Source organism: Artibeus jamaicensis, unplaced genomic scaffold, assembly GCF_021234435.1.
Source record: "Artibeus jamaicensis isolate MK-2021 breed Jamaican fruit bat unplaced genomic scaffold, CSHL_Jam_final contig_76, whole genome shotgun sequence".
Classification (NCBI taxonomy): domain Eukaryota; kingdom Metazoa; phylum Chordata; class Mammalia; order Chiroptera; family Phyllostomidae; genus Artibeus; species Artibeus jamaicensis.
This window is the reverse complement of record NW_026521954.1, coordinates 25,288,146-25,313,566: the sequence shown is the minus strand read 5'-3', so window position 1 is coordinate 25,313,566 and position 25,421 is coordinate 25,288,146. Positions and strand designations below refer to the sequence as shown.

General features: G+C 57.2%; 1 protein-coding gene across 7 annotated transcripts in view; it reads right to left on the bottom strand.

Annotated features, from left to right (window-relative positions):
- Positions 1–6,725: 6,725 nt before the first annotated feature.
- TBC1D14 (TBC1 domain family member 14) overlaps positions 6,726–25,421 on the bottom strand; it is an 84,656-nt gene continuing 65,960 nt past the window's right edge. For 5 of the 7 annotated variants that reach the window (XM_037126881.2, XM_037126880.2, XM_037126882.2 and 2 more), the window contains 7 exons: positions 24,479–24,559; positions 22,752–22,846; positions 19,974–20,045; positions 19,269–19,397; positions 16,280–16,389; positions 8,069–8,327; positions 6,726–6,916 (listed from right to left, as the gene is read on the bottom strand). In XM_037126881.2, coding sequence (XP_036982776.2) covers positions 6,851–6,916; positions 8,069–8,327; positions 16,280–16,389; positions 19,269–19,397; positions 19,974–20,045; positions 22,752–22,846; positions 24,479–24,559 — 812 coding nt within the window. In that variant the 3' untranslated portion in view covers positions 6,726–6,850. Of the gene's footprint in view, positions 6,917–8,068; positions 8,328–16,279; positions 16,390–19,268; positions 19,398–19,973; positions 20,046–20,292; positions 20,366–22,751; positions 22,847–24,478; positions 24,560–25,421 lie in introns of those variants that run through there. The other 2 variants (XM_053672338.1, XM_037126883.2) reach the window with 2 other exon arrangements.

The window sequence follows — 25,421 nt, the reverse complement described above, 5'->3', positions numbered from 1 at the left end:
GGCAGGCAAAGGGCCCAGAAGGCAAGGCCTTTGGGTTTGTCACCCCCCCCCAGCAGCCAGCACGACGCCTAGCATATCACTAGTTCTCAGTATATTTGCTGAACACATTAATAATGCCAGGCTCGTTCCCCAAAAATAAGTGTTGTCTGAATGACTGTGACAAATGTCGGGCACTGTGGATTATCACCACATTGGAATCCAAAGCAACGACAGGAGGAAGAAGGGTTCCTCAAGAAGCCAAACCAATGAGGGAGACCACGGGGCGGTGTGCTTGTCCCTGCGGCCACAGGGCCGTCCCTTCCAGGACCGGACGCCTCTCAGACAAGGCTCCTTCCTATGAAAGCTAAAATCAAAGGTGAAAGATTTTTTCTTCTCCTTGTCAAGACATGCAGGGCCTGAGAAATGGCACTGCAGTAAGACTCAGGTGAGCTGTCCCATGACACTGGACTTCTGGAAACTGGTCTGAGTGCTGGCGTCCCCTTCTGTGTCACCGGAGGTGGCTCATGGCGGCACTGGCAGGACAGCTGAAGAAGACCCTTCTTCATCAGTACATGAGAATCGTTTCTTGGCAACCTACCACATTTGGGACTTTTAAACTATGTAAGTTCATCGGCAGCCCTAACTTAGACTTTGCCACTGGTCACACTGTAAGCCTGTGCACACAGTAAGATCACAGTCGATGCACCCCGGTTTGGTGTGCGCTCTAATGTCTTAAACTTTCAGAAAGTCTTACGTCAGGATGACAGATCATGCCAACACGGTGATGGCAAGGACTCCAGGTGACGCTACCCTGGAGGGAGGCTACCTGGTCAGGGGCAGCAACAGCCCAAGCCCCCGGCAGTCCCCGGTCGTCCCACGCAGCAGTCCTTTCGAAGGGCCCTCCAATTTCACGTAAATGACCAATGGTTGAATTTGTGCGAGTTTTAACTAATCAGTTCGCACCCTCCCCAACAGGCCAGTTGAAGTCCTCCAATGCTCCGCCTGAAGGGTGAAGACAAACGAGTACTAACGAGGGGCGGGCAGGGCAGCGCGGGGGAGCAAAGGCGCTGGACTGGCCGAACCAAACTCGGCTCCCACTGGTCTCTGGGACACACGCCGCAACGCCCCAGGCCTCCATGGGCTCCCTGGGAAAATGGGGAAAAGAGGTCAGAATATGGAAAAGGGTCTCTTTTCTGGGTGGGATAATGATTTTCATTTTGTGCTTTTCTGTAATTTGTCAATTTTATGCAATGAGCAGTGGGGTGGGGCGGATTCTGATTTGTTGAAGCCCGTAAGTTCGCCAGGAGGGAACGACAGGCGAACTGAGACGTCAGGAAAGTTGGCTCGTCAGGAAAAAGGTCTCGCTATCCACGGTGAACCGTTTCCTCTAATGGCACAGTCAGTTCAGCCGATTATCTTAATCCTTAAATCGGTGGCTAGGTGCCGGGTACCCTTTTCAACCTTGGCCACAAAAAAGGAATATGAGGCCTAGAGAAGTTAAGTTCTCCTGTTCCTGACCTTTAGCTAAACTGCACCTTAAACTTAGGTTTTTGACTGGAGCAGTTTCAGAGAAAGCGTTGGGATTCTGGCATCAGTTGGGCACAACTTGCTTTGCTGTGTTGTTCAGGGTGAAGGCCACCACCCCTCCGCACTCAGGGGACCCTAAAGGGCTCCGCATCCTGGGGAGATGGGGCTTTGGCGGGGCCTGCCGGTGCAGCAGCTCTGTCCTACAGCAAGCTGACTGCAGGGGCCGGCAGCGCTCCCGAGCAAACCTGAGCTGGGCGGTGCAGCGGGCCTCTCAGAAATCCCCGGGGACCAGAAGTCATGGCTGAGTTACCGGGGGTCCGGGCATCACTCAGAGCTTCATGTGGCCCCATCTGAGGATGTGCTTTGGCGCTAATGCTTCCATCTGCTGGGCCACCTAGAGGGACTCTTCCTCTGGTCCACGTGGTGACCAGCAGCTCATTTCTATGTCCAGCTTGGTGTTGCCTCGCTGCTCCGCCCTCCTCGCTGGCAAAGCATCTCGTTCCCCCTCTCGCCTTCTTGGCAGGCACCACACTCTGGGTGGTGGTTCTGAACCGGCCACGCCGCCCACCCACCCAGTTTCGCCTAGGAAGACATTCAACTTCCACCCGGCTGACTGTGCGCTTCCCGAGGTCTGCCTGCAGGCACCGGCCGCCAGGCAGGCATGGCCGCATCCCTGCTCGCGGGGCCTCGCACTCGGGGTCTCAGGAGACCCTGTCCCTGCAGGCCTTGCCCCAAACCCTGCGCCTGGAGTGGAGGTTGGCCGGAGGCCGGGAAGCCAGCCTGCTCTCTGAGCGGGCACTTCTGCGAGGGGGCCTGGGAGTGGCAGGCTGAGCCTGGGCCCCACATGCCACTCACTGGCTGTAGGAGCCACAGCAGATCACTTCCTGATGTCACACCTTTGAAAGGGGACAATGACAGAGTGGCTGTGGAGATAAATGAGGTCATTCTGAGCACGTGAGCCAGAACCTGGCTTGGGTGGGTGGAGCAGCCAGCCGTAAGACTATCCCACGTAACCGACCACTCCTCACTAGCTCACTCAGCCCGTGGAGAACGGGGACAGTTCCAGGGGCCAGGGGGGCAAGGCAGTTCCCTGGGGAGAGAGGCAGGGCTGTCTGAGTGCCACCTGGGCATTGAAGACATAGGAACACGTGCCTCTGAGCTGCTGCATCCCAAGGAGGGTGGGCAGGGAGGCGTGCAGGGGTACCGTTCCCCAGGCTCAGGGTGACATGAGGGGTGAACAGGAGGGGCGGCAGCACCCGTGAGTCATGGAGGACAAGGACAAGGGGGAAAGCAGCCTGACAGGGACCTCCTTTGAGCCTCCTGTTCTCTGCCCCAGTAGCTGGCTGGACGGGCACAGCTGCCCGGGGACCCCGAGCACCTCGCCAGCCACCTCAAGTGGGGCTGCACCACTTGCCTCCGCTGCACCAGTGGGAGCCCGGGCCCCCACTGGCAGGTGGGGGAGCTGGCCAGCAGCACCGGGCTGACCAGGTAGCTCAGGGAAGTGGGCCCAGCAGCAGGCACATTGGGGTGGGGCAGCAGGCTCAGGAGGGGGTGGGAGAAGGGGCTGCGGCTGGGGGCAGAGCCAAGCTAGAGGGGCAGCCAGTCCCGGGCTCCCTTTCAGCTCGGACGGGACGCACTCAAATCCCGACCCCCTTGACCAAATTACCAAAACTGTGCCATCCCTTTGATTTCACTGATCAAAACTGAAATTTAAAATTCTGAAACAGCATCATGTTCAAAGTCATGTATTTGCCATGCTTCAGGGTGAGCACTTTTTAAATTTTATGGCCAAAGGACCTGAATAGACACTTTTCCAAAGAGGACACACAGATGGCCAACAGACATAAGGTGCTCAACTTCCCTAATCACCAGAGAAATGCCAATCAAACCACAGTGAGCTATCACTGCACACCTGTCAGAATGGCTGCCATCAATAACACATGTGCTGGCGAGGAGTGGAGAAAGGGGACCCTCAGTGCCCTGGGGTGGGAACGCAGACTGGGGCAGCCACTGTGGAAACAGCGTGGAGATGCCTCCGAAGTGAAAAGTGGATCTGCCCTTTGACCCGGCAACCCCACTGCGGGGAGATCACCTGAAACACTGATCAGAATGAACACATGTGCCCCGAGCTCGCGGCCGCGTCCTGCGCAGCAGCCAAGACCCGGATGCAGCCCGAGCGCCCCTCCGCGGCCGAGTGGGCGAAAGAGCCCTGGTGGGTCTACGCAGCGGAAGAACCCCACCGAGCCGTGAAAAAGGAGGCCCTCCTACCCTCTGCAACAACACGGATGGACCTGGAGAGCATCACACTCAGTGAAATAAGCCAGAGAGAGACAAGTACCATATGATTTTGCTCGTATGTAGAACCTAATGAACAGAACAGAAACAGACTCACAGAGAACAGACTGACAGCTGTCAGAGGGGAGGGGGCGTATGGGACTGGGTGGAAAAGGTGAAGGGATTAGCAAAAAAAACCCCAACCAAACAAAAAACCCCTCCTGTACACAGACCGGAGTGTGGTGGCGACCAGCGGGCAGGGGGTGGGGAGGCAGGGGAGGGTGGAGAGGGGCAGACAGCAATGGAAGGAGCCCTGCCCCGTGGCGGTGAGCGCACAGCACGGTATCCAGATGACGTGTTACAGACTTTACCCTGAAACCTATTCAATTCCACCCACCAACGTCACCCCGGCAAGCTAAAATACATACAGACATACAAATGTGTGAGAGAAAAAGGGGAGAACTTCAATTTTAAACCAAACAATGTACAAAAATTTTCTTCTGCTTTGAATAAAGTTACTCTGCTTGTATTTTGCTTTAATTATTTCTTTTCATTACTGAAGTCAACAGCTCTTCGTATTGCCTTAAATGAAGTAGGAAAACTTGTAAGGTATTTTGAAAGAAAATAAATAAACCACACAACAGTGAATATAAATAACAATTTTACATGACTTTTATTTAATAAAACCATATATTTACAATTCAAAAAGTCCTAATTTGATACTTTACTAAATAAAAGGTTAACTGTACAAGCAATTAAAACATGATATGTAGCAAGTGTTATCAGGAACTTTCTACCAGCAAACTATTTAAAATAGTCAAAAGTGAGCAGTTAAACAGAACCTCTGAAAGTGAGACTCGCTCCTGGAGGAGGCTCCGGCCCGGGGGGCAGCCGCAGACCAGGGCCGCCTGCCGGGTCTGGGGGGCCTCCCCGTGCCGCAGCCGCGCTCTCCACTCCAGTCCTCCCACTCCGCCCAACTCCAGCAGCCCTCCACGGACAGGGGCCACGTGACCCTGGGCGAGGACCGAGGACCTGGCGGCGTCTGAAGGGGTGAAGGGGACAGAGCAAACCGGTCAGACCTCACGGGGTCCCTGGGCAGCTCACGGAAGCCTCTTCAGAACTACAGATTTGGCCAGCACTCCAGACTGACACGGAATCCCGTTCAAACACTTAACGTACGTGTGGCGCCACACGGAGGTGCCACACCGACAGCCCGCGTGACGGGCCTGGTGTGAGCACACGGAGGCTTTCTGCAGGCCCAGCACCGCCCAGGCCACGCCCCTCTCTGCCCCCACCTGAGGAGTGTCCTTGCGGACAATAAGGAACCACGCCCGTCTTCCAGGAACAGGCGCCCACGTCAAGGGACGAGACAGGCGGGCTGCGAGGGGCAGCTGGGCCTGCTCACATTCAGCGTGGCAGCGTCGGGACCCGCTGCATCTGGGCGGCGCTGAGACCTCGGGGAAGTCAGACCCTCCTCCGAGGGGTCCAGCGCACCTGTGTTCAAAGGCTGAGGCCGAATGTGGTGTCCACGGTGCCCTGCAGCCTCCTGGGAAATGCAGGAAGGGGATGAGGGACCGAGGGTGCAGGGAAGCCACACTCAGAACCGAGCCGGATGGAGGGGTGAGGGCCGCTGCAGGCCCGGCAGCTGGCTATGGCACCTGGAGGTGTCACCTGTGGGTGTGGCATAAATAGAAAACCCATGAAAGTAATACACAGCCAGGCTTTACCCTCCACCACAGGTCTCCCGGCTGCAGGCCACACTCTCAAAGCCAAGGGCACTCCCAGTGTCAGAAACAGGACCAACCCTGAGTCGCTCCCTGGACACCGGTGTGCCCCGCATGCCCAGGGACCGGCACAGGGGAGCCCGCCTCCAGAGAGATGTGCTGGTCCTTCGAACGGCTCTGTGCAAAGCCACCCGAGTCTTTCAATTTGGGTAACCAAACTCTTAGTACAAAGTTCCCAGAGCTCCTGAGGAAACCCGGGGCAGAGGTGCTGGAGAACCTGGGGGGACCGGCCGGACTGGGATGGCTGAGGCACAGACACCGCGCACGTGAGGGGGCTGTCTGGGTCGTGGGAGGGGCGGGGGGGCTCTCTTCTCAGTGCCCGCAGCAGTGGACCTGACCTTCAAGCCCCGTGCACGAGGAGGGAAGCACGGGCACTCGGGGCTAACGCTGCCATCCAAGTGCCACGGAACCGCGTTCTGCGAGGGCAAGACAGCAGCCCCCGCCCCTGCGCTGTCAGAGGTCTGCCAGAAACCAGCAGGGGCCGGGGGCGGGTGCCAGCACCCCTGTGCCCTCCGCTCCAACTCCGAGAAAGGCTGTTCCCACCCCGCCTGTCAGTGCTGGCCTGTCTCTGCGACCTCTGTCCGCACAGCCCACACGCCCGCCCACTTTCCCAGGTGCCCAGCGGGTGGGGCGTGCCCTCAGGGGCACGGGGCTCCCACAGGACCCGCCAGTGAGTTCCTGGCCCCTGGGCTGTGGCCGTGGCAAGGCAACGTGGTAAGACATGAACCCGAGGGCGGCTGGAGCCCCAGGGTGCCGTGAGCACTCGTCAGTGACCGCCCTGGAGGGCTCGGTGCCTCTGATGCATGTCCAGGAGGTGGGCTTTAAGAGCTGACCGCTGTTCCGGGGCGGACGGCTACGCTGGCGACCACCGACTATCAGAGCAGAGAACTCCGGGCCACGAGCCCCTCTGAGGGCTCCCAAACCACTTCTCACGCACCGCGGCCAAGAGAGACGGTCGCGTCCTTTCCAGGAGTTGACATGAAGCATCGCAATTTAATAACTTTCCCTGGAGTAAGGAGGAGGGAGTCAGCCGCCGCCCTAGTTCTAAACCGCGCAGAGTGTGCAGTGGTTGTCAGGCCAGCACTGGCTCATCATTCCACTGAGCTTCTTAAGGCCGAGCCTCGGTTTAATTCTTCACAAGTTTTGTGCGTCTGGTTTAAGGCCAACTCCAGCATCAGGGATCAGACTCGGCGACGGCCCGTCCTCAGCTGCCAGCGTGTCCGTCCTGAACAGCACAGGTGCCGCCGGGAGGCCTCCTCCGGTGCCCAGCGCCAGCCTGCCGCACCTCAGTGTCTGAGAGATGGGCTTCCTTTCTCCACGTCCCGGGTGTCCCTCTGCAATGCAGTCAGCACCTGGGAGTCACAGGGGGGACACCGTGGGTAACCTGCACACACGCTGAACCCAGATCCCAACAGGCCAGCGTGGCGACTCCGCCCCCCAACTTCTGTGGCTCCTGAGGCCGCCTCCCTAACACACCACCACTGGGCCAAGGCCCCCGACCACGTTCCACCAGCCGCAGTGCCGACATCCAGACGGGGCTGCAGGGCTCCCCCCACACCCTGCCCTGTCCTCACCGCCACCAACGCTGGGGTCCCGCTCCTCCCTGCACCTTCCCAACGTGGAACCAGCTCCTCTCTCTCTGCTCTCAGTTAACACCTTTATTGTTTATTTATTTATTTTTAAAGATTTTATTTTTTGTTACAGAAAGGCAAAGGGAGGAAGAGAAACATCGATGTGCAAGACACATGTGCATCAGTTGTCTCTTGCTCACCCCCAACTGGGGACCTGGCCCGCGACCCAGGCCCATTCCCTGACTGGGAATCGAACCCTCTGGTTCGTAGGCCCACACTCAGTCCACTGAGCCACACCAGCCAGGGCTAACCGATAATTTTTTTAGTTCCTAAACACAAGATACAAAATGTCAGATCTAGTTTTCATTCTTTCTGTGAGTGCACATGTGTGGGGTATGTACACGTGTGGGTGTCCGCGTGGGCAGGTGGGTGTGCACGTCTGTGCTGTGCATGACACGCGGTTGGGTGAGTGTACCTATGGGTGTGTGTGGGGGGTGTGCACCTGGTCATGTATGTGGGTGTGTAAACGGGGGGTGACCGTGGGGCAGGACAGTGACAGGCAAGGGAAGACCAGCAGACGCTGACACACATGTTGCAGGGTGAGGTGGCGACACAACCCAGGTGTGCTGGGGCGGGACCGCTGTCCCCGGAAGCGTCCTCCTGCCTCAACCGGGAGTGTGAGTCCGTCTGCGTGCCATCTCGGCACTTTTTAAAGGGTGTCGGGGCTGGAGTCCCAGAACGCTGCCCACGACACAGGGCACCTGGTGCCGAACCAGGGGTCTGACCTCCCGGGAACTCAGTCTGACAGAGGCCCTCAGAGGCAGTGGCAGAGCCTGGCCTCGCACCCGGGTCTCCGGCACAGGGACCTCTGGGGGGCCCCTGAGAGGTGCTCCCTACACCACCCCACCGAGCCCCTTCCCCTGACCCACGTACCTGAGCCCACTTCCTGTTCCGACTCTGCATCTGCACTGTCGCGATCGACGCGAACAACTCCTCCGCGGGCAGGCGGTCGGGCAGCCTGGTGAGGAACTGGGCCATGTGGATGAAGTCCATCTTGGTCAGGATGTCCTCGAACAGCTTCAGGAGGCCCAGCGCCGTGCGGAACAGAAACTCCTCCCCGTCGCGACAGAACACATCCCACACGCGGCAGGCCAGGTCCAGGGGCAGAGACTTACTGTACAAGGTAAAGATCCTGGAGGAGGGGGCGGAGCTTTTCAGGGTGTGGGCGCACGCAAGGAAGACAAAGGCTGCCCTACAAACGCCCCCGCCGTCGCTTTCCTGTTTAGATCCGTACGACGGAGGAGGAAAGAAACCTGGGCACTTACACAAAAGTCTGCACTTATTCTAACATGTTTGAACTGGAGTCACCTGCAAGGTGCTCTCCGTGTGATGCAACACACCTATCAAGATGTTCTTCCCACTGCTCACCACAGTTTTGAACTCGTTGACTTTGATGCCTTTTAGAGCTTCTGACATTTTTTGTTTCACCTCTCCCACGACGGCAAAACATTTCCCTTTGAGGACTTTTTTATCAGGAGAAACAGAAAAAAGTTGCTCAGGGCAAGACTGGGTGAATAGGGAGGGTGGGGCCCAGGGGTCATGCCATTTTTGGTCAAAAACTGCTGAACACTCAGTGTGGCATGGGCAGGTGCACTCGTAAACCACCCACCGTGAAATGGGAAAACATGTTGAAAGGGTTAAAAAAAACCTCACTGAAGCTGAACACAGCCTCTCGAGACACCACCAGCTAGTCCACTGAGGCAGAAGGTTCCACCCAGTGGGGGAAGCCTGCACCACAAGGGCCCGCCGCCCTGCAGAAGATAATTCCAGTTTTCTGGGGGCCCCTCATACAGAGGGGCCGGCAGGGCAGGAGCACAAGGCCGATGTAAAAATGGCATGAGACAGCATTCCTGGCTCTCATGCAGGACTTCAAACACAGTTCGATCTCTGAGTTATTGATACTTTAATGTGCGCCAAGCGCATATCAAGCGCCTGCTGTGAGGCTGCTACGGTGGAGAGAGCTCAGCGTCCCGGGCGGGGGACGAAACAGCGCACAGCAATTCCCAACTCAGTGCGCACAGGGACCCGGCCCCTGTGCACACACTGGGCACTTTTTTCCCAGTAGGGATCAGCAATAAACAAAGTAAGTTTTTTCAAATAAATTTGACCTTGGATTACAAGCCACTGACCTTAACAATGCAGACCATCAGATGAATGACTGCTAAGGGAAAACACGAACACGTATTCCCTTAAAAATCTGTGATCTCCAAAATCTGTGATCTCCAAGAAGCAAACCGCCGAGCAAACACAACCCTGAGGGCTCCCCAGTGCGACCTGAACGGAGCAAGCCCACCCGGTGCCCCAGCAGAGGCCAGGGGCAGGGCAGCCAGCGGGCCTCCCTGAGCCCGCCCTCCTCCCTCAGATTGGGCCCCGCCCAAGCCCTAGCCGGATGCTCCTTCCTGCCTGCCCTCCCCAGCCCTGGCGCGCATCGCAGGGCCCTGCGATCGCTTGTGTCTCCCATGGAGGGGGCACGAGGGCAGGGTCCCTGGCCCGCGTATCTCGGGGTACAGCACCCCACGGGGCCATCCGTGCTGTGGGAGGGAGCGGTGGGCAGACTCCCGGTCTGCTTTGGCGGTCAGAGGGGGTTTCTCACTAGAAGTGGTAACTCTCACCTGATGGGGACAGTCCCCATCCCTCCCAGAAAAAGCACTCCTCCACAGACGTCAGCACTTCCTTCAGTGTTTCCGAGTGCCCGCCATGCCAGCTCAGGAGACACGGGCCCGGGAGACCCCGAGCTCAGGCCCTGGGCTCGCACCTCAGGGCTGTGTAGGCAGGAGAGAACGCCGAGCAGCTCACAGCCGCGGACTCTCCCTTGCCTGCAAGTCCCACCAGGAAGAGGGCACCATGCGAGCCAGCCTGCGCATGGGTTCCACGGGTTCCACGGGTTCCACGGGCACAGGCTCTGTCTGTAGTGAACTCTGGGACGTAATTCAGCCCACACCCTCCCTGGCTGGGAGTTCTGCCCGGAAACAGCCTCCCCTCCAGACCTGCAGGGACATTCCCGCATCCGCACCAGGTGCAGATGACGCCCCGATGATGCTCAAGGCTTCCCCCGTGAGTGCCTTCAAATTCTGCAAGATGCGTCCGGCTGGCCTGGCTCAGTGGACTGAGCGCCGGCCTGTGAGTCAAAGGGTCACCAGTTTGATTCCCAGTCAGGGCACATGCCTCGTTTGCAGGCCAGGTCCCCAGTGGGGGGAGGGGGGCGTGAGAGGCAACCACACATTGATACTTCCCTCTCTTTCTTCTTCCACTCTCTCTAAAAATAAATACATAAAATCTTTAAAAAATTCTGTAAGTTGTAAGGAAGGCAGAGCAATGTAGGGGACAGGGAGACAGATGTCAAAGAAACTGCCCCGGGTCCTGCCACAGTAAGTGCTGGAGCCGAACTTTGAACCCAACCCCCGCCCATGCCCAGGTCACCCTGACGGCCCAGGCGGCCAGAGCCTGGCCTTGGGAATGTCACAGCTGGTCCCCGGCCTGGGCTCCTCACTGCCCTGAACACAGAAAATGGTCTCATCACTCAGGCCAGCAAACAGTGAAGGGGAGGCCCCGTCTCTGTGTCTGGCCCCAGCCTAGAGAGCACTCTCGTCTACCTAGGACACACTCATCTGTTTACTTTGTAAAAGAGGGGTCGCGTCGCGGGGTTTCACATCACAGGTTTTCAACCTGTGAGCCCGAACCCCAGGCACGTGCCCGGACTGCTTCCTGCCAGTTCATTCAAGGAAATAAACCCGCAAGGCCCTCGAGTCTGAAAAGCAGAGTCTCAAGTGAAAATCAACTAGGAAACAGGCCATAAGGAGAGAGAGACAGCAAAGAAACGCCTTCACGCAACCCCTTGGTTCTGAGGTGCGTGCGGTCTCCGTAAAGCACTTTGGAGTCCCGAACCGTCAGGTGAGGCCGACACATCGAAACCCAAGAGCCCGAGCGCCCACGCCCCTCCCCAGGCCCTGCCCTGCCGTCCTCCGGGAGCCGGCGCCGAGACGAGAGCCCTCCCAATCCAAGCAGTGAGTCCAGTCGTCAGAGGGAGTGTCACACGCTGCCGAAACGTCCAAGGAGGCTGAGAGCTGGCGGCCAAGCGTGTGCTTCACGCAGGGAGGTATGAGCAGCGCCACACCGGGGGTCGGTGCGGTTTTATGTACCCAGACGGAGTTTTAAGGACTTGTCATGATATCTTTTTAGAAAGATTTTTACTTATTTCTAGACATAGGGCAAGAGAGAAAGAGGGAGAGCAACATCAATGTGTGGTTGCTTCTCGTCCTGGGCCCACTGCCCAGGGAGCAAGTGGCTGGCACCCCGGGATTCATCACACTACACAAGCCACGCACAGGGCAGAGCCACCACGCACGTGCAATTCAGAGGCCGGTCCAGCCCTCCCAGGTGTAGACGGGGCTTTTGGGGAGGTGGTATGACGCAGCAGAAAAAGCAGAGAGACCAGATCACTCACTGTGCGTGGGTCACTGGGTAAGAGCCTGGGTGGCTGCCTTTGTGCCAAGACACGCACCTGCCCCAGGCGAGGCGAAGGTGAAGCTGGGGGGAGTCTCTGGAACAGCAGGTCTAGGGCAGGGCCGGAGCGGAACCTGTTTGCCTGTGCTCCCCCCAGTGCCCACCCTGTTTCTGATCTGAGGTTCCGCCTAACTCTTGGCACCTAGCCCAGAGCCGGGGGTCGCTGCAGACCAGCTCTGTGTGCAGGTACAGCAGGTGGAGGAACGGTTCTCTGTGCTCGACTCAACTGAGACATTTACGGAGGGCTTGCTGTGGTCCTCGCCCTGTGCTGGGACTGCAAACAGGTAACAAACATCCTGCTCGGTCCTTCCTCTACGAGGCAGTCAGCACGTCACTTCCTGATTCAAGCAGTCGGGAACAGGCTGACCCCTGCAGCAGCCTCGTCAAAGAACCATGGGCAGCACTCACAGGCACCAACACTTCCCATCAACAGGTGTCAGCAGTGGAACCCCGGAGCCTCCTTGTCACTTACAAGCCTGCACTCTGCTTCCCTTGGCATTTCCAACAAGGCTGGCCCCTGCCTCACACTCTCCTGAGCATCACCAGCGCAGTGACAGCATCTCTGGAGCCTGAGCCAGGGACCCTTGCCGCGGGTCATGCTGCCTCGTGACAAAATCCCCCAGAAAGGAGTTTGTGGGAAAGTGCACCAGCAATGGCACAGGCGACTGGGGCCCAGGTGCCCGCTTTGCCCTTCAGCTCGCCAGATGACCCCGGGCAGCGCCTCCATGCTCTGACCCTCAATTTTCTCATCTATAAGACGGAGCTATTCTGATTCGCACCAAGAGGCAGTTCTGAAGGTTCAACGAGGCCATGTGTGCAAGCTCTGCAGCTAGTTCCTTGCACACCTGAGGCCCTTGCATCGCTGGGTGCAGCGTCTCCAGACTGGAACCGAGGGGCAGCGGCCTGCACCCACGCTGGGGCCGCCCCGCAGCCTGATGAGCCCTACGGCCTAGCGACTCCGGGCTTGCGGCCTCAGCTACAGCTCCGACCCCAACGTTCGCTCCCAGCGAGAACCCAGTAGAGCCAGAGCAGGCTCGGAGTTTAGGGCAGAGGAAGCAAGTACCATGAACCCGAAGGCTCGATCCCACGGCGCAGATGAGTGCTTCACTAAGGGTCCAGCCTTCACCTTCTGTGAGTAGGCCTCTCTCTCTCTGTTTTGCCCTTTTCCCCCACTTGTTTGTGTGTATTTAAAAACTTTTAAAATATATTTTATCGATTATGCTATTACAATTGTCCCATTTCCCCCCTTCATTCCCCTCCACCCTGCACACCCCCTCCTACCCACATTCCCCCCCTTTAGTTCATGTCCACGTGTCTTAAGTTCTTTAGCTTCTACATTTCTCTCCTATTCTTGCCCTCCCCCTGCCTATATTCTGCCTGCCATCTATGCTACTTATTCTCTGTGCCTTCCCCCCCTCCCCTGTTGCTAACCCTGTCTGTGATCTCCATATCTGTGGTTCTGTTCCTGTTCTAGTTGTTTGCTTAGTTTGTTTTTATTTTAGGTGTGGTTGTTAGTTATTGTGAGTTTGCTGTCTTTTTAGTATACATGTTTTTTATCTTCTTTTCTTAGATAAGTCCCTTTAACATTTCCTAAAATATGGGCTTGGTAATGATTAACTCCTTTAACTTGACCTTATCTGAGAAGCATTTTATCTGCCCTTCCATTCTAAATGAAAGCTTTGCTGGATAGAGCAATCTTGGATGTAGGTTCTTGCCTTTCATGGCTTGGAATACTTCTTGCCAGCCCCTTCTTGCCTGTAAGGTCTCTTTGGAGAAATCAGCTGACAGTCTGATGGGAACTCCTTTGTAGGTGACAGTCCCCTTAGCTCTTGCTGCTTCTAGGATTCTCCCCTTCATTTTAATCTTGGCTGATGTAATGATGATGTGCCTTGGTGTGTTCCTTCTTGGGGTGTTCCACCTTCTTTGGGTCTCTCTGAGCTTCCTGGACTTCCTGAGAGTCTATATCCTTTGCCAAATTGGGGAAGTTCTCCTTTATTATTTGTTCAAATAAGGTTTCCACTTTTTGCTCTTTCTCTTCCCCTTCTGGTACCCCTATAATTCGGATGTTGGAACATTTAAAGATGTCCCGGAGGTTCCTAAGCCTCTCCTCATTTTTTTGAATTGTTGTTTCATTCTGTTCTGGTCGAATATTTCTTTCTTCCTTCTGGTCCACTCCACTGATTTGAGTCCCAGTTTCCTTCCCATCACTATTGGTTCCCTGTGCATTTCCCTTAGTTTAGCCTTTATTTGTTCATCTAATTTGTGACTAAAATCAACCAGTTCTGTGAGCATCCTGATCACCAATGTTTTGAACTGTGCATCCAATAGGTTGGCTATCTCTTTGTCACTTAGAAGTATTGGCTCTGGGGCTTTGAGCTGTTTTTCTGCTTCAGCCATAACATTTTGGTCTGTTCACGCCTGTTACATAGCGAGGGGTGGAGCCTTAGGTGTTCACCAGGGCGGGGCAACCCAAGTCTCTGGGTTCTGACACAGTATGTGGAGGCGGGGTCAGAGAGGGGAAAATGGTGCTTCGCTCCGCACTCTGTTGCATCCTCAGCCCCTTCCGCTGCTTCTTCCAAGCAAACTGGGCCTTTCTGGTACTGATTCCCGGGTGGGTGGGCTTGTGTACGTTCCAGGACCCTGGGGGTCTCTCCAACGAACTTTCCTGTGAGGGTTGGAGTCTCTCCCTGCTCCTCAACCCCCACAAGTGTTTTCAATCTGTGTTTTGAGGCTTTATTTCCCCGCGCTAGGACCCTGGTTGCGAGATCTGTCTCTCTCCCCAGTTATCTGTGCGCAAATGTGAGGCCGCTGCCGGGTCAGCCAGCCGCCTTGCCCAAGGTGTCCCGCTTCTCAGTTGCTGCCTCCGGGGTCTGACGGTTGCCACCCCATGCCCAGGGTCTGCCTGGTGCCGCCTTGGGCGCCTGGGGTGCCTTGCGCGGCCAGTGTCACTGCTTCCTGTGCCGCGACCCCTCTCCACTCGGCCGCCCGACTCCGCCCTGCCTACCAGTCTGGGTGAATGTGTCTATTTCAACTGCTTGATTGTCACACTTCCATACAGTTCAATTTTCTTTCAGCTTCGCTTGTTACTTTGTTTCTGAATTGTTATTGTCCTTATTTCGGTTGTTCGAGGAGGCACAGTGTGTCTACCTACACCTCCATTTTGGCTGGAAGTCCTTACCTTCTATCTCTTGAAGAAAGTAAGGAAAAAAACAAAACTAAACCAGCTCCCTGTTCAGTTACCACGCACATTAGTGTCAAAGCCCGCACAGGCCTTTTTGGTTGAGTGATGGCCCCTCGTTTTCGCAGTGCCCCTACGTGAGTTCAGGCAGGGCGGTCACTCCACAGTGCCCTGCGATGAGGTCCGTGGAGGAGGGAACAGGCTCGGAGAGGCTGGCGGCCTCCCCGAGGCCATGAGGCAAGTCCCAGCAAGGCTGTGGCTCGAGCCAGGCTTCAGGCTTGGGAATCGCAACCATACCCTTGTGTCCACAGTGATCTAAGACACGGCTCACTTCGCTCCCCAAAACCCACGCCCTCTGGGGTTAGACCCAGCCCCTCCTCAGGCAACCATGTGCACCTCCGTGTGAAGAGCTCCGCCCCGGAACTCTGGGAGCCTCCTGTCTTCCTGTCCACTTAGGTGCCCAACAGGCACCTCCGGCCACAGTGCCCAACCAAATCCGCTGCCACCTGTTTCCAACCAACGCTGGCAGCCCCGTGGCCCTCAGCAGCTGGACACCGGCGAGCAGACGATGACCCCAGCCGTCCCCTGTGCTTCCGCAGGCCTACACAGGCCCTACCTCTCCGTCTCGGCGCTGACCCCGGTCGTCTCCCTCAACCCATCTCTGCCTCCGGGCTCCCGTCTCCCTAGAAACCTAAAACTCCCTCTGGACAGAAGTCATCTTCATCTTCGCCCCAAGCGAAAACCTTCCCTGTGGCCCCTGTAATTCTGCCCGAGCTCCCCAGTGCAACATCCAAGATGCCCAGGGACCTGGCCCCGCCCTCTGGCCTGCCACCCCCAGCTCTACTGCAGGCCCCACATCACCAAGCCACTGCGCTAGTCCTGCCAATTCTGCACCACCACGTGCTCCCACCAGGCCCTGGCACGGGCTCCAGTGCTACCCCTACGCACTCTGACCCTTAACCTGGGTCTGGAGCTCTGTCCTCCCCAACTGGCTTCAGAGAAGCACGTCTCACGCTGTACAGCTGTCCACTGGCACGTGTCTCCCTCTAGACAAGTGCTCCAGACGGCAAGCTATGTGTCCTGCTCAGTGTTGGGCTCTAGGTCCCCACAGAGAGCCCAGCACAGACAGAGCTGGTGCTCAGTGACACCATGTTTAGCAAACGGACAAACGGCACCTCGAGGCCGACAAGGTCCGACATACCACTTCTCCCCTGAAGGACCTGAGAAGGGCCGGTGGGGCGCAGACAGTACCGGAGAAGCGCCAAGAGTACCGTGGATGCCGGGGGTGCCCGGGCTCAGGAGACGGGACAGGCAGCTGTGCCCTGAAGGGCCCTGGCCATGAGGCACGCGGGGCACCATGGCGGGAGAGGAGCACGCACTCGAACACAAAAACGCAGACTTACCAATCAATCAGGTAGATGTCTGGAGTTAAGTTGTTTTTCTTGAAATGAGCAAATAATTTCGGCAAATTTTCTTCAAAGAATACCTCAAATGCAGCAAAATAAGTCAACATCTGGGGAGATAACGTGAAAGACATGAATAAACTAATTACCAGCACACATTTCCAACTGGCAAAACGAAGTCTACACACTCCCAACCCTCCAGATGGGGCGTCGGGCTCGGGCACACAGGCCCCCTCCACCATGGGCACGGCTCGCCCCACTGCTCGCGGCACACTCGTGCTCCTGAGACCCTGGGCTGCTGGCAGACCGGCAGCTGGTGGCCTGTGTCCAGCAGACGTACGTGTCAGCGCCACTGCACCGCAGGCTCCCACGGTGAGCGGCGGTGGTCAGCGTGAAGCGCCCTGTAAGGACGACAGGCGCACGTGACTGCAGCCTGACGTGGGCAGCACTCTGCGCACGTGGGAAACCAGACACCGGGGCCTGCGCCGCTGCTGCCGCCGCGCCACCCTGCACTGCGGGGGTCAGGAACGGGTCCGCCTGCCGACACAGTCCCTAGTCGCTGCGGCGACTCCCCTTGCTGCACCTCGCTGTTTCCTCAACTGACAAACACCAATGCCGAGGCCAACCTGCCTGGCAAGGACAGCACTAGCGTGTGGCTGGGATGCACACCCATGTCCACCCCTCTGCGCCGCACTCTTTTCTGAGAACCAGGAATGAATTACCCGGGTAACACGCAGGCCTCCCGCCCAACGTGAGCGGCACAGCAGGCCGTGACTGTGGCGCCTCGGGTGTGGGCCACGCCGCTCTGGCTTCAGGGGGCAGTGAGGAAGGGGAGCCTCAAGGAGAACGAGCGGTTGCCGCCTCTGGTTCACCCGCACGGGCTTTCCGATCTCGCGGGGCCTGCGGGACAGCAGGGCAGAGTGGGGCGTGGTGTGCAGAGGCAGCCACTTCTGCGCTGGTCATGGCCCGGCCGACAGGGGCACAGCCCGGGTCTGTTCCACGTTCACCGGCTGGATGCAGCTCTCAGGTGCTGCCTGCTCCGCTTAGTGAACGGCCATCCTATAAACCACAGCTTTCAATGGGGCAGGTGGACTCTGCCTCCCAGGGACTTCTGGCCATGATTGAAGGCATTTTCGGTGACCACAACTACGGGGCAGGTGCTACTGGCACCTAGGAGAGGCCAGAGAGGACATCCAAGGTACAGGGGAGCCTCACTCACACCATCCGCACCCAGTGCCAACACGGACCCACCGAGAGTCCTGCTCTAAACAAAGGTCCCATTCGACATCACAATGCTATGGTTTTTCCGTAATAGTCAGGCCAAGTTCTTTTTTTAAGATTTTACTTACTTTCTTATAGAGAGAGGAGAAGGAGACAGGGAGAAAGAGAAACACTGTTCTGTAAGACAGAAACAGTTGTCCCTTATGCGCCCCCACGAGGGGACCTGGGCCGCAACCTAGGCCTGTGCCCTAGACTAGGAATTGAATCGTAGACCTTTCTGATTAAAGGCTGGCGTTCAGTCCACTGAGCGAGACCAGGCAGGGCACCCAAATTCTTAAGCACCGTTCTTACCATACGCTGCCAAAGAGAAAGCTGGGCCTTATCCTCAAACTGAGGAGCTCCTTAGATGTAAATCACCTCACTACAGGTGGAGAGTGTTTCCTGACTGTGAAAGCAGTGTCTAACGCCCACCGAAGGAAACGTCAGGCCGCCCGCCAGCGCCGCTCATGGGGGCGCGCTCCCTCTCACAGCTGACACGGCTGCTGCGAGCCTGGGGCCGGCTGCGCTCCCTCGAGCACGCGCACGTCCAAAAGAGGCCGGGTTCTGTCCTCGGTGCTTTTCTGCGGTGCGACTCCCGCACACACTGCCACTGCGCTGGGTACACCCCTGGGTTCCAGCCGACTGTGTCTGTATTCCCCACACCTCATTTCTAAAGGTTTCACTTTCCCACTGAGATATAACTTTAGGTTATTACTGGAAAATTACAAATAATAGAGTGACAACAGCTTTGTGCATAATGCTGACCACACTCCGACCCTCTCAGACTTCTACAAGCAGAATGACATGTATCACTACAGACACTTAACACCAAATCTCCCCCAAAAGGATTCTGCCTACTTATCCTTCCCCTAACAGCCACCCATCGAGCAGTTTTTAAATACTTAAAAAATGCGTGCACTGCCTGAGCAGGAAACACTCAGGAGCCCTGAAGATATCAAACAGTGAAATTTCCTTAGCTGACCTAAACCATCAGACCGCCTGGGTCTTCAGGTCATGGAGACAATTCCCAGCCCACTCTGTCAGCAGATCAAGGCCATGCTAATTCCAAAGACGGTGTGAGTGTTAAACTGGCAACTCTCCTCCGGGCCTCCGAGAGCACAGGGGCTCCTCAGCTCTTCCCCGGGCTGGCTGGGGGCTGTGAACAGGTGACGGCACTCTGAGCCTTGCTTCCCCTTCCGTGCCAAGTACACGCGGGGCCTCCTGGGCCACACCCTCGCTGTACATATTGCCTGGCACAAAGAGGGGACTGAGTAAACGGAGCCCTGCCATTCACCCGGGGCCTGCAAGAGCTCCCTGAACACACTGCTGCTGCATCCGAGGATGGAGCTGGCCCGAAATGGGCCTCCTGGTCCGGGAAGAGTGAGCCGCACCAGGACAGCGGGCAGCCGGAGCACCCCATCGCGCCGCGTTCCACAAGACAGACACGAGCACGGCGACCACCCACACCGAGTGCGTGTCTCTGCAGGAGCCCCTCCTCCCTCGTGAGCAGGACACATTCTTAGATGCTTTCTGAAAGACGGCATTCAGAAGTTCACACAATGTCTGCTGAACAAATGTTTTTAAAAATTGACACAAGGCCCAAATAGCCCTCCACCTTCTCTGGTGCTACTTATTCTAAACTCTCTTAGGAAAGGAAAAGCCCAGACTGACCAGGTAATTCCTGCTGTGTGAAGGTGCACACGCAGGGCACACACACAGGGATACTCACAAGGCCGTGGTCCACCCGGAAAAACGCCATCTGGCAGGGTTTATTCAAAAGGTTGGAAAACGCAATGAAGGCATCCGCAGTGTCCAAGTTCAGGATCAGCACTGCGGCAATGAAGGACATGCCCTGGACCTGAGGATGGGGGGGGGTTACACTTGAAGCCGGCCTGCACAAAGGACCAGAAGCCCCCCACCCACAGCTGCCCCCCCGAGCTGGGCTGACAGCCTCAATGCTGACCTGTCTTCCCGGGATGCACTGCTGCACCTCGTCACCACTCCGTCACCCCCATGTCCCCATGTGCCCAGGCACCCACAATCTGGGATCCTGCCCCAGACTGCAGTTCCCGGTGCCTGAGAGACGTGCACCCGACAGCAGGGTAGATCTGGGCCCAGGCACACACATCTGCTAAGCCGCAGACAAAGCAGCAGTGCAGTTTTAACGTGGTTATTGCTAAAGGCTTTTTTTTTTTTCATTTAACACTGAAAAATCACATGCAAAGAAAATCATATTGAATTACGTGACAAGTGCCATAGAGCGGCTGTGTCCATGCAATTTCTCCACAAGGAAACAGGCAACTCGGTGCCATGGGACGTCTCCTACCCAACCAGAACAGGGGCGTTCAACTGGACACCTGCCACTGAGATGTGCTGGGCACTATTCTTTCTCTTTAAACGGTGACAGTGTAAAATACTGGAGAAGTTCACTTACATAGCCCACATCCGGTCGGTAACAAGTGTAAGCGCCCAAAATACTGTGCAACGTGTCGTGGTACGGGCCACCCTGAAAGGAGCAACACAGCAAAGGGACACACGCAAGAGTCATGTTAGTGCCCAGGATGGCCGCCGCCACCTCACCCACTGGGCAGGGAGGAGGAGCTGGTTGCCAAGCACGTGCCAGCAGCTCTACACGGACTGCGGAACTGAACGGACAACCCACCAACCCAGTCAGCCCGGGAGTCTGCAACTCGATCTGCCAAGCTGCTCTGAGCACTGGTGGGTCAGCTGTGAGCGCCTCACTAGAAACATACCCTTAACTTGGCTCTTGCTGCATAACTGGATCTCCTTCGAAGGCCAACAGGCGACCAGGGCCCCAGGGTTCTCCTGTCCAAAGCAGGTCAGTGCTAACTGCTGTCCTGACTCCGCCTCCCAGTGGTACCCCTCCCCCGGGCCCCGCCCTCCCTGTCACTGCCTCACTTCTGGGTTTCAATGTGACGGTGTGGGAAATACACTCTAAATCCTAAGTCCCAACAGCCTCCATTTATCCCAGACCTCCCCCAGCTCCCCCACCCTCCAGATTCCCACTGGTCCCTGTGACTCCTTCTAAAATGTAGGTGCTATCATTGCTTTCTCTCAGCGAGCACAGAGAAAGCAGAAGTGCCTCACGGGGACGTCGGCATGTCTGAAAACACCAGAAAGGGCTGGCTCTGTGCCACGTGCTGACCGCCTTCCCAGTGCCTGCAGTGAGCAGGGGACAGAGCCTGGGCTGTGGCTGGGAGGAAGCCACTGTGCAGGGGACTGCGCGTGGCTCACAGAACGCCACGGCCCAAACCGTCATGCTGACACAGAACAAAGAGACACTTCCAGAACCGTCCAGAACGCAGGGACCAAAGAAGAAAGCACAGCGACAGGAGGGTAAAAGCGAAGAGCCAGGGCTAGAGGGAGACAGGGGGGTGGGAGGGGCCTCGGGGGCAGCCCCAAATGCCTGCCTGAGGACTAGTGACTCATGGACTGTTACCAAGTGACACCTGGCCCAAGGCCAAACGAGAAATCAAGGGCATTGCACGGAACTTCTCTTAGAGCTAAACGTTTTTAACCTCACAGAGCTCCCGCCGCTGCGCCAGTGTCCTTCATGCTCGGGCGCTGCCTGCCCTTTCCTCGGTGAAGAGGCGGCAGCAGGAGACGACACCGCCTTCCTCAAATGCCCACAGCAGGTCTAGACGGCTCGTGTCTCCCCGCTCTCCGCCCCTACCCTGGTTTTTCAATACCGCACGCCAATGACATCCGGGACCGTGGGAACCACAGATGGAAGGAGACTCACCCAAAGGGGCCCAGAGGGAGAGAGAAAAGCCACGTGCCCCACACCCACTCGAAAGAGGACTCTAAGCTGCTCCCCCTCTTCCTACAGCAAGATAATCACCAGTGACTCCCCAAGTCGGCAAAGCTGCGCTCCACAAGCACGTCTGGGTCACGGGTAGGCCAGGCTGGACCTCGCCTTCCGCAGGGCACTGCCCATCCCCAGGACCCAGTCCCTGTGCCCTGACAGCCCTTCGAGGCCAAAGCTCCGCCCCTACACTGTCCTCCAGAGCAGGACAGCTCCCAGCCGGCTCCCAGCCCACACAGAGCGGCTGGTGAGCAAGGCGCGTCCGCAGGTGGGGCTGCAGGGTTTCTGTCCCTCTGCTGGCAAGGCCCTCCCTCAACAGGAACCAGGGGTTCGCTGGCCCCTCAGTGGCCTGATGCTTCCATTCTAGTCCTTCTGCCTAGAATGTCTTTCCCTTCTCTGGCAGACTGTCATTCAAGCCTAGTCCAAGTGCAGCCTCAGAGCCGCTTCCCCAGGAACGCCACTCCTGACCCGTCCCGGACCCTCCCCACAGCCATACCACTAGGGGAGTGAGCCTTTACTCTTCTGCGCCGTGGAGTGGGTGGCACAGCCACGGCTTTGCAAAGCCCACACGTCAAACTCTCCACCTCCCACCTCGTTCTAGGTGGCTGATCACTGGCTTATTCTCATTTATCCAACTGCCCTTTCCTGCCTTCCTAGTGTTGCCGGGTCTGGAGCTAGACACGAGGGCGTGACAGGATCCAATAGGGACTCCAAGGTCACTCTGGAGGCAGTGAGCTGACTGGACAGAGGAGGAGGAGGAGGAGGTCAGGAGAGACGCACGGAGGCCAGGTGCAGCGGTCCACAAAAGATGAGACTCTGAGCTAAACAAAGGCAGTGGGAACAGAGAAGGGACATGTTTGGGATATTTAGGGCGGAGCTGGACGAAGCCGCAGTGCACCGGACAGGACACCCTGCTGACAGCAGGCCGCCTTGCTCGGGGCCTGTGGGGACCGCCTCCCCAGAGAGGACCTTCGGTTCTGCCTCTCGGCTGGCTTCACGGTGCGCCTGCCGGTCTCCCTGCTCAGACAGCCCAGAGGCTGCCAAGGGTTCCCCTCTGCCCGCCCTCCGAGGGCGCGGTCCTGGCCGCACTGACGTACGGGGGCACACGGGGCCTCGTCGGGCCCTGGAGAGGCTCCTGGTGCATCCACCTGTCCACTTGGAGAGGACGGAGCTGCCTTCGAGGGCAGACGCATGGCTGCAGTGTTTGTTGGAAGCACCAGCTACTCGTTTTCAAAAGTCTCGAGGTAGTAACGTGAGACCCACCCTCCGCCTGCCACTCCTCCCTGCAAAAACCAAATACTTTCCGAACTTGATGACAAATGTACACAGTCTGACATCTGTGACTATTAGACAAACATACTTGAAAGTAACAAATGAACCACTTACTTGCTGGAAGATGCAGAGGTTAGGGAATGTTCTAGAAATGTCCAGTTTAATAAGCTCCAGGCTAGCCTCTCTGTCCGCAGCTGAAAACCCAGCATCTGTGAAACGATGGAGAGTCGTCACACCCCTTGGAGGCGCACACCGCGCCATTCGAAGGCTCGGCGGCTTTACGGCAGAGCCAGGAAAGTTCTTCCGACAGACACGGACCAAATTACCACTCCAGCCAAGGGTCTGCAGAGCTTCTAACTTTAAGGGCAAATGTCAGGTGCTCTCCCTCTGGGGAGCAACCCACGCCATTTCCTTTCCCTTCTTCTCCCCGCCCCCCACTTCCTTCCCCGTGGGCGAGGGGCAGCTGGCAGCTTGTCCCAGGCTAAGACCCTGAAGCTGTCCCCAGACCCCCTTTCTCCGACTCCCCAGTGAGCAAAGGCGGCCTGGCCGAGCCTCTGCTGTTGCTTCTTCTGTGCTAAGCCCTTCCTTGTTTACTGTCCCCGGCTTTAATAAATGTACCCTCACAGTGACCTAGAAAAAAGAGCAAAGGTCGCACCGCACCACCTGACGCTAGAGCATCGTCAGGCATTTGGAGTCTGAACCGACCCTCACCCGCCCCCACCTTCCTCCACCGGTCAACAGGAGCGTCAAGGCCAAGGAAGGGAACACACACCATAACTCGAGGACCAGCATAAACAGCACTCGTCGTTCGGTCGAGAATGCACTGCTGTGAACGCAGACCCCACCAGTGTGTGGCCGCGGGACACTCACTCCTGCCCCTGGCTAACAAGTATGCATGAGCAACCTGGGCTGTGTCTTTCAGACTTTTGACACCAGGCAGATGGTATTTTAAAACATCAGTAAAGACGATACTACTTAGGCCTGGCCGGGTGGCTCAGTTACTTGGGGCATCATCCTGTGCACCAAAAGGTCAGGGGTTTGATTCCCAGTCAGGGCACAGGGCTGGGCTGCAGCCAGTTGGAGCACGTATGGGAGACGACTGAGTGACGTTTCTCTCTTTCTCCCTTCCCCTCTCTCTCTAAAAATCAATACACATATCCTCGGGTGAGGAGCAAACAACAAAAAAGGTGCCACTTAACCAACACAAGCGTCATTCTTGCGTGCCATGGAGGGCTCTAAGAGCGTCACCTAGCAAATGCGGGGTTGGGTGTTGTCAGAGGCAGCCCCCCACGCTCCCCGGGAGCCGACACTTGACCCCCTGACCCTGGGAGCCAGGCTGCTGCTCCTCTCGCAGACGTGAACAAGGAAGCCACAGTGATGACGCCAGCCCTCCAGTAAGCAAGGACACAAACCCCTTGCACGACCCGGTATGTTCTCTTTCTTAGAAAAGTTATCCTGCCCCGGTTGGTGTGGCTCAGTGGATTGAGCACAGGCCTGCAAACTGAGGAGTTCCCAGTTCGATTCCCAGTCAGGACACATGCCTGGTTTGTGGGCTAGGTCAGGTCCCCAGTGGGGGGCATGGGAGAGGCAACCACAAATCGATGTTTCTCTCTCCCTTTCTCCCACCCTTCCCCTCTCTCTGAATGAATAAATAAATAAATAAATAAATAAATAAAATATTTGGGGGGGTTCATTTTTAAACTTGTTTGCTCTTAAAAAACAAAAACCTTCCCACGAAGCTTGCTGTGACTTTGCAGCAAGCGCACCCTCGGTTAAGTGGCTCTTCCTCGTTGGGTGACAGCGACACAACCATTGAGCCACAGCCGCAGCGGCGCTCATACCTTCGCTCTCCGACTCAGGGCCACCCGCGCTGAAGGACCGCCACCTCTCCTTGGCTCGGGCAAGACAGATGTCGAAGAGCTCTGGAAGAAAAGCCCTGGCTGAGTGTCCTGTGCACAGGCGGACGCGCTTTTTCAAAACACCGAGGACACACCACTGCTGCCTCTTGGGGACGCTTAGCGCCCAACCACTGACTGTGCCCTCGCTGAGGCCACTCAACCCCCCAGCTCAGCCAGAAGAGCCCGCCGTCTGAAGGCCTCACCGCGTGCAGAGGAAGCACCGGCGCCGTGGTGCCCGGCCTCTCCTCCCACCACACTGCCCGCCCAGCAACAGCGGTGTTTGCTGTGGGAGCCCATCGCTTCCGCCAGACTGTGAGCTCCTTGGGGTAAGACCACGAGGGTCCCGCTGCCACATCTGACCCAGAGCGAACAGACCGACGCCACCAAGGATGCCCTGACTGATGCGGGGAGGGAGAGGCCAGCAGGAAGCCCGTCCACTACCGGGGCACCGGAAGGGAGCGGGGGCACAGAGAGAGCTGGCAGAGACTCCAAAACAGAGGGACCGTCGTGGCCGAGAAGGATCAGACAAGTCTCCCTCACGTCCCCCCAAATCACCCCCACATTCGCACGCTCACAGACTTCGCCATCACACACAGGCCTCCGCGCCCCACTCTCCTATGGAGAACAACCCACGCAGACCGCCGGGCGCCCTGCCCGTCTCGGGTGCCTCCGGCTCCAGGGCTCTGCGGATTCCCTGCCACCCAATGTCCCGGACCACTAATGATCGTGAAAACCTCAACTGCAGCTCCCAGGGAACTTTCACCCCTTTCCTTTCCCAGCTACTTTTGGACAATGCAGCAGAGCACACCTGCCTTCCAGGCAGTGCACGCTACTTTATTAAACTGAAAGTCAAATTCTCTCGGGCCCCCACAAGCAAAAGCTGGAT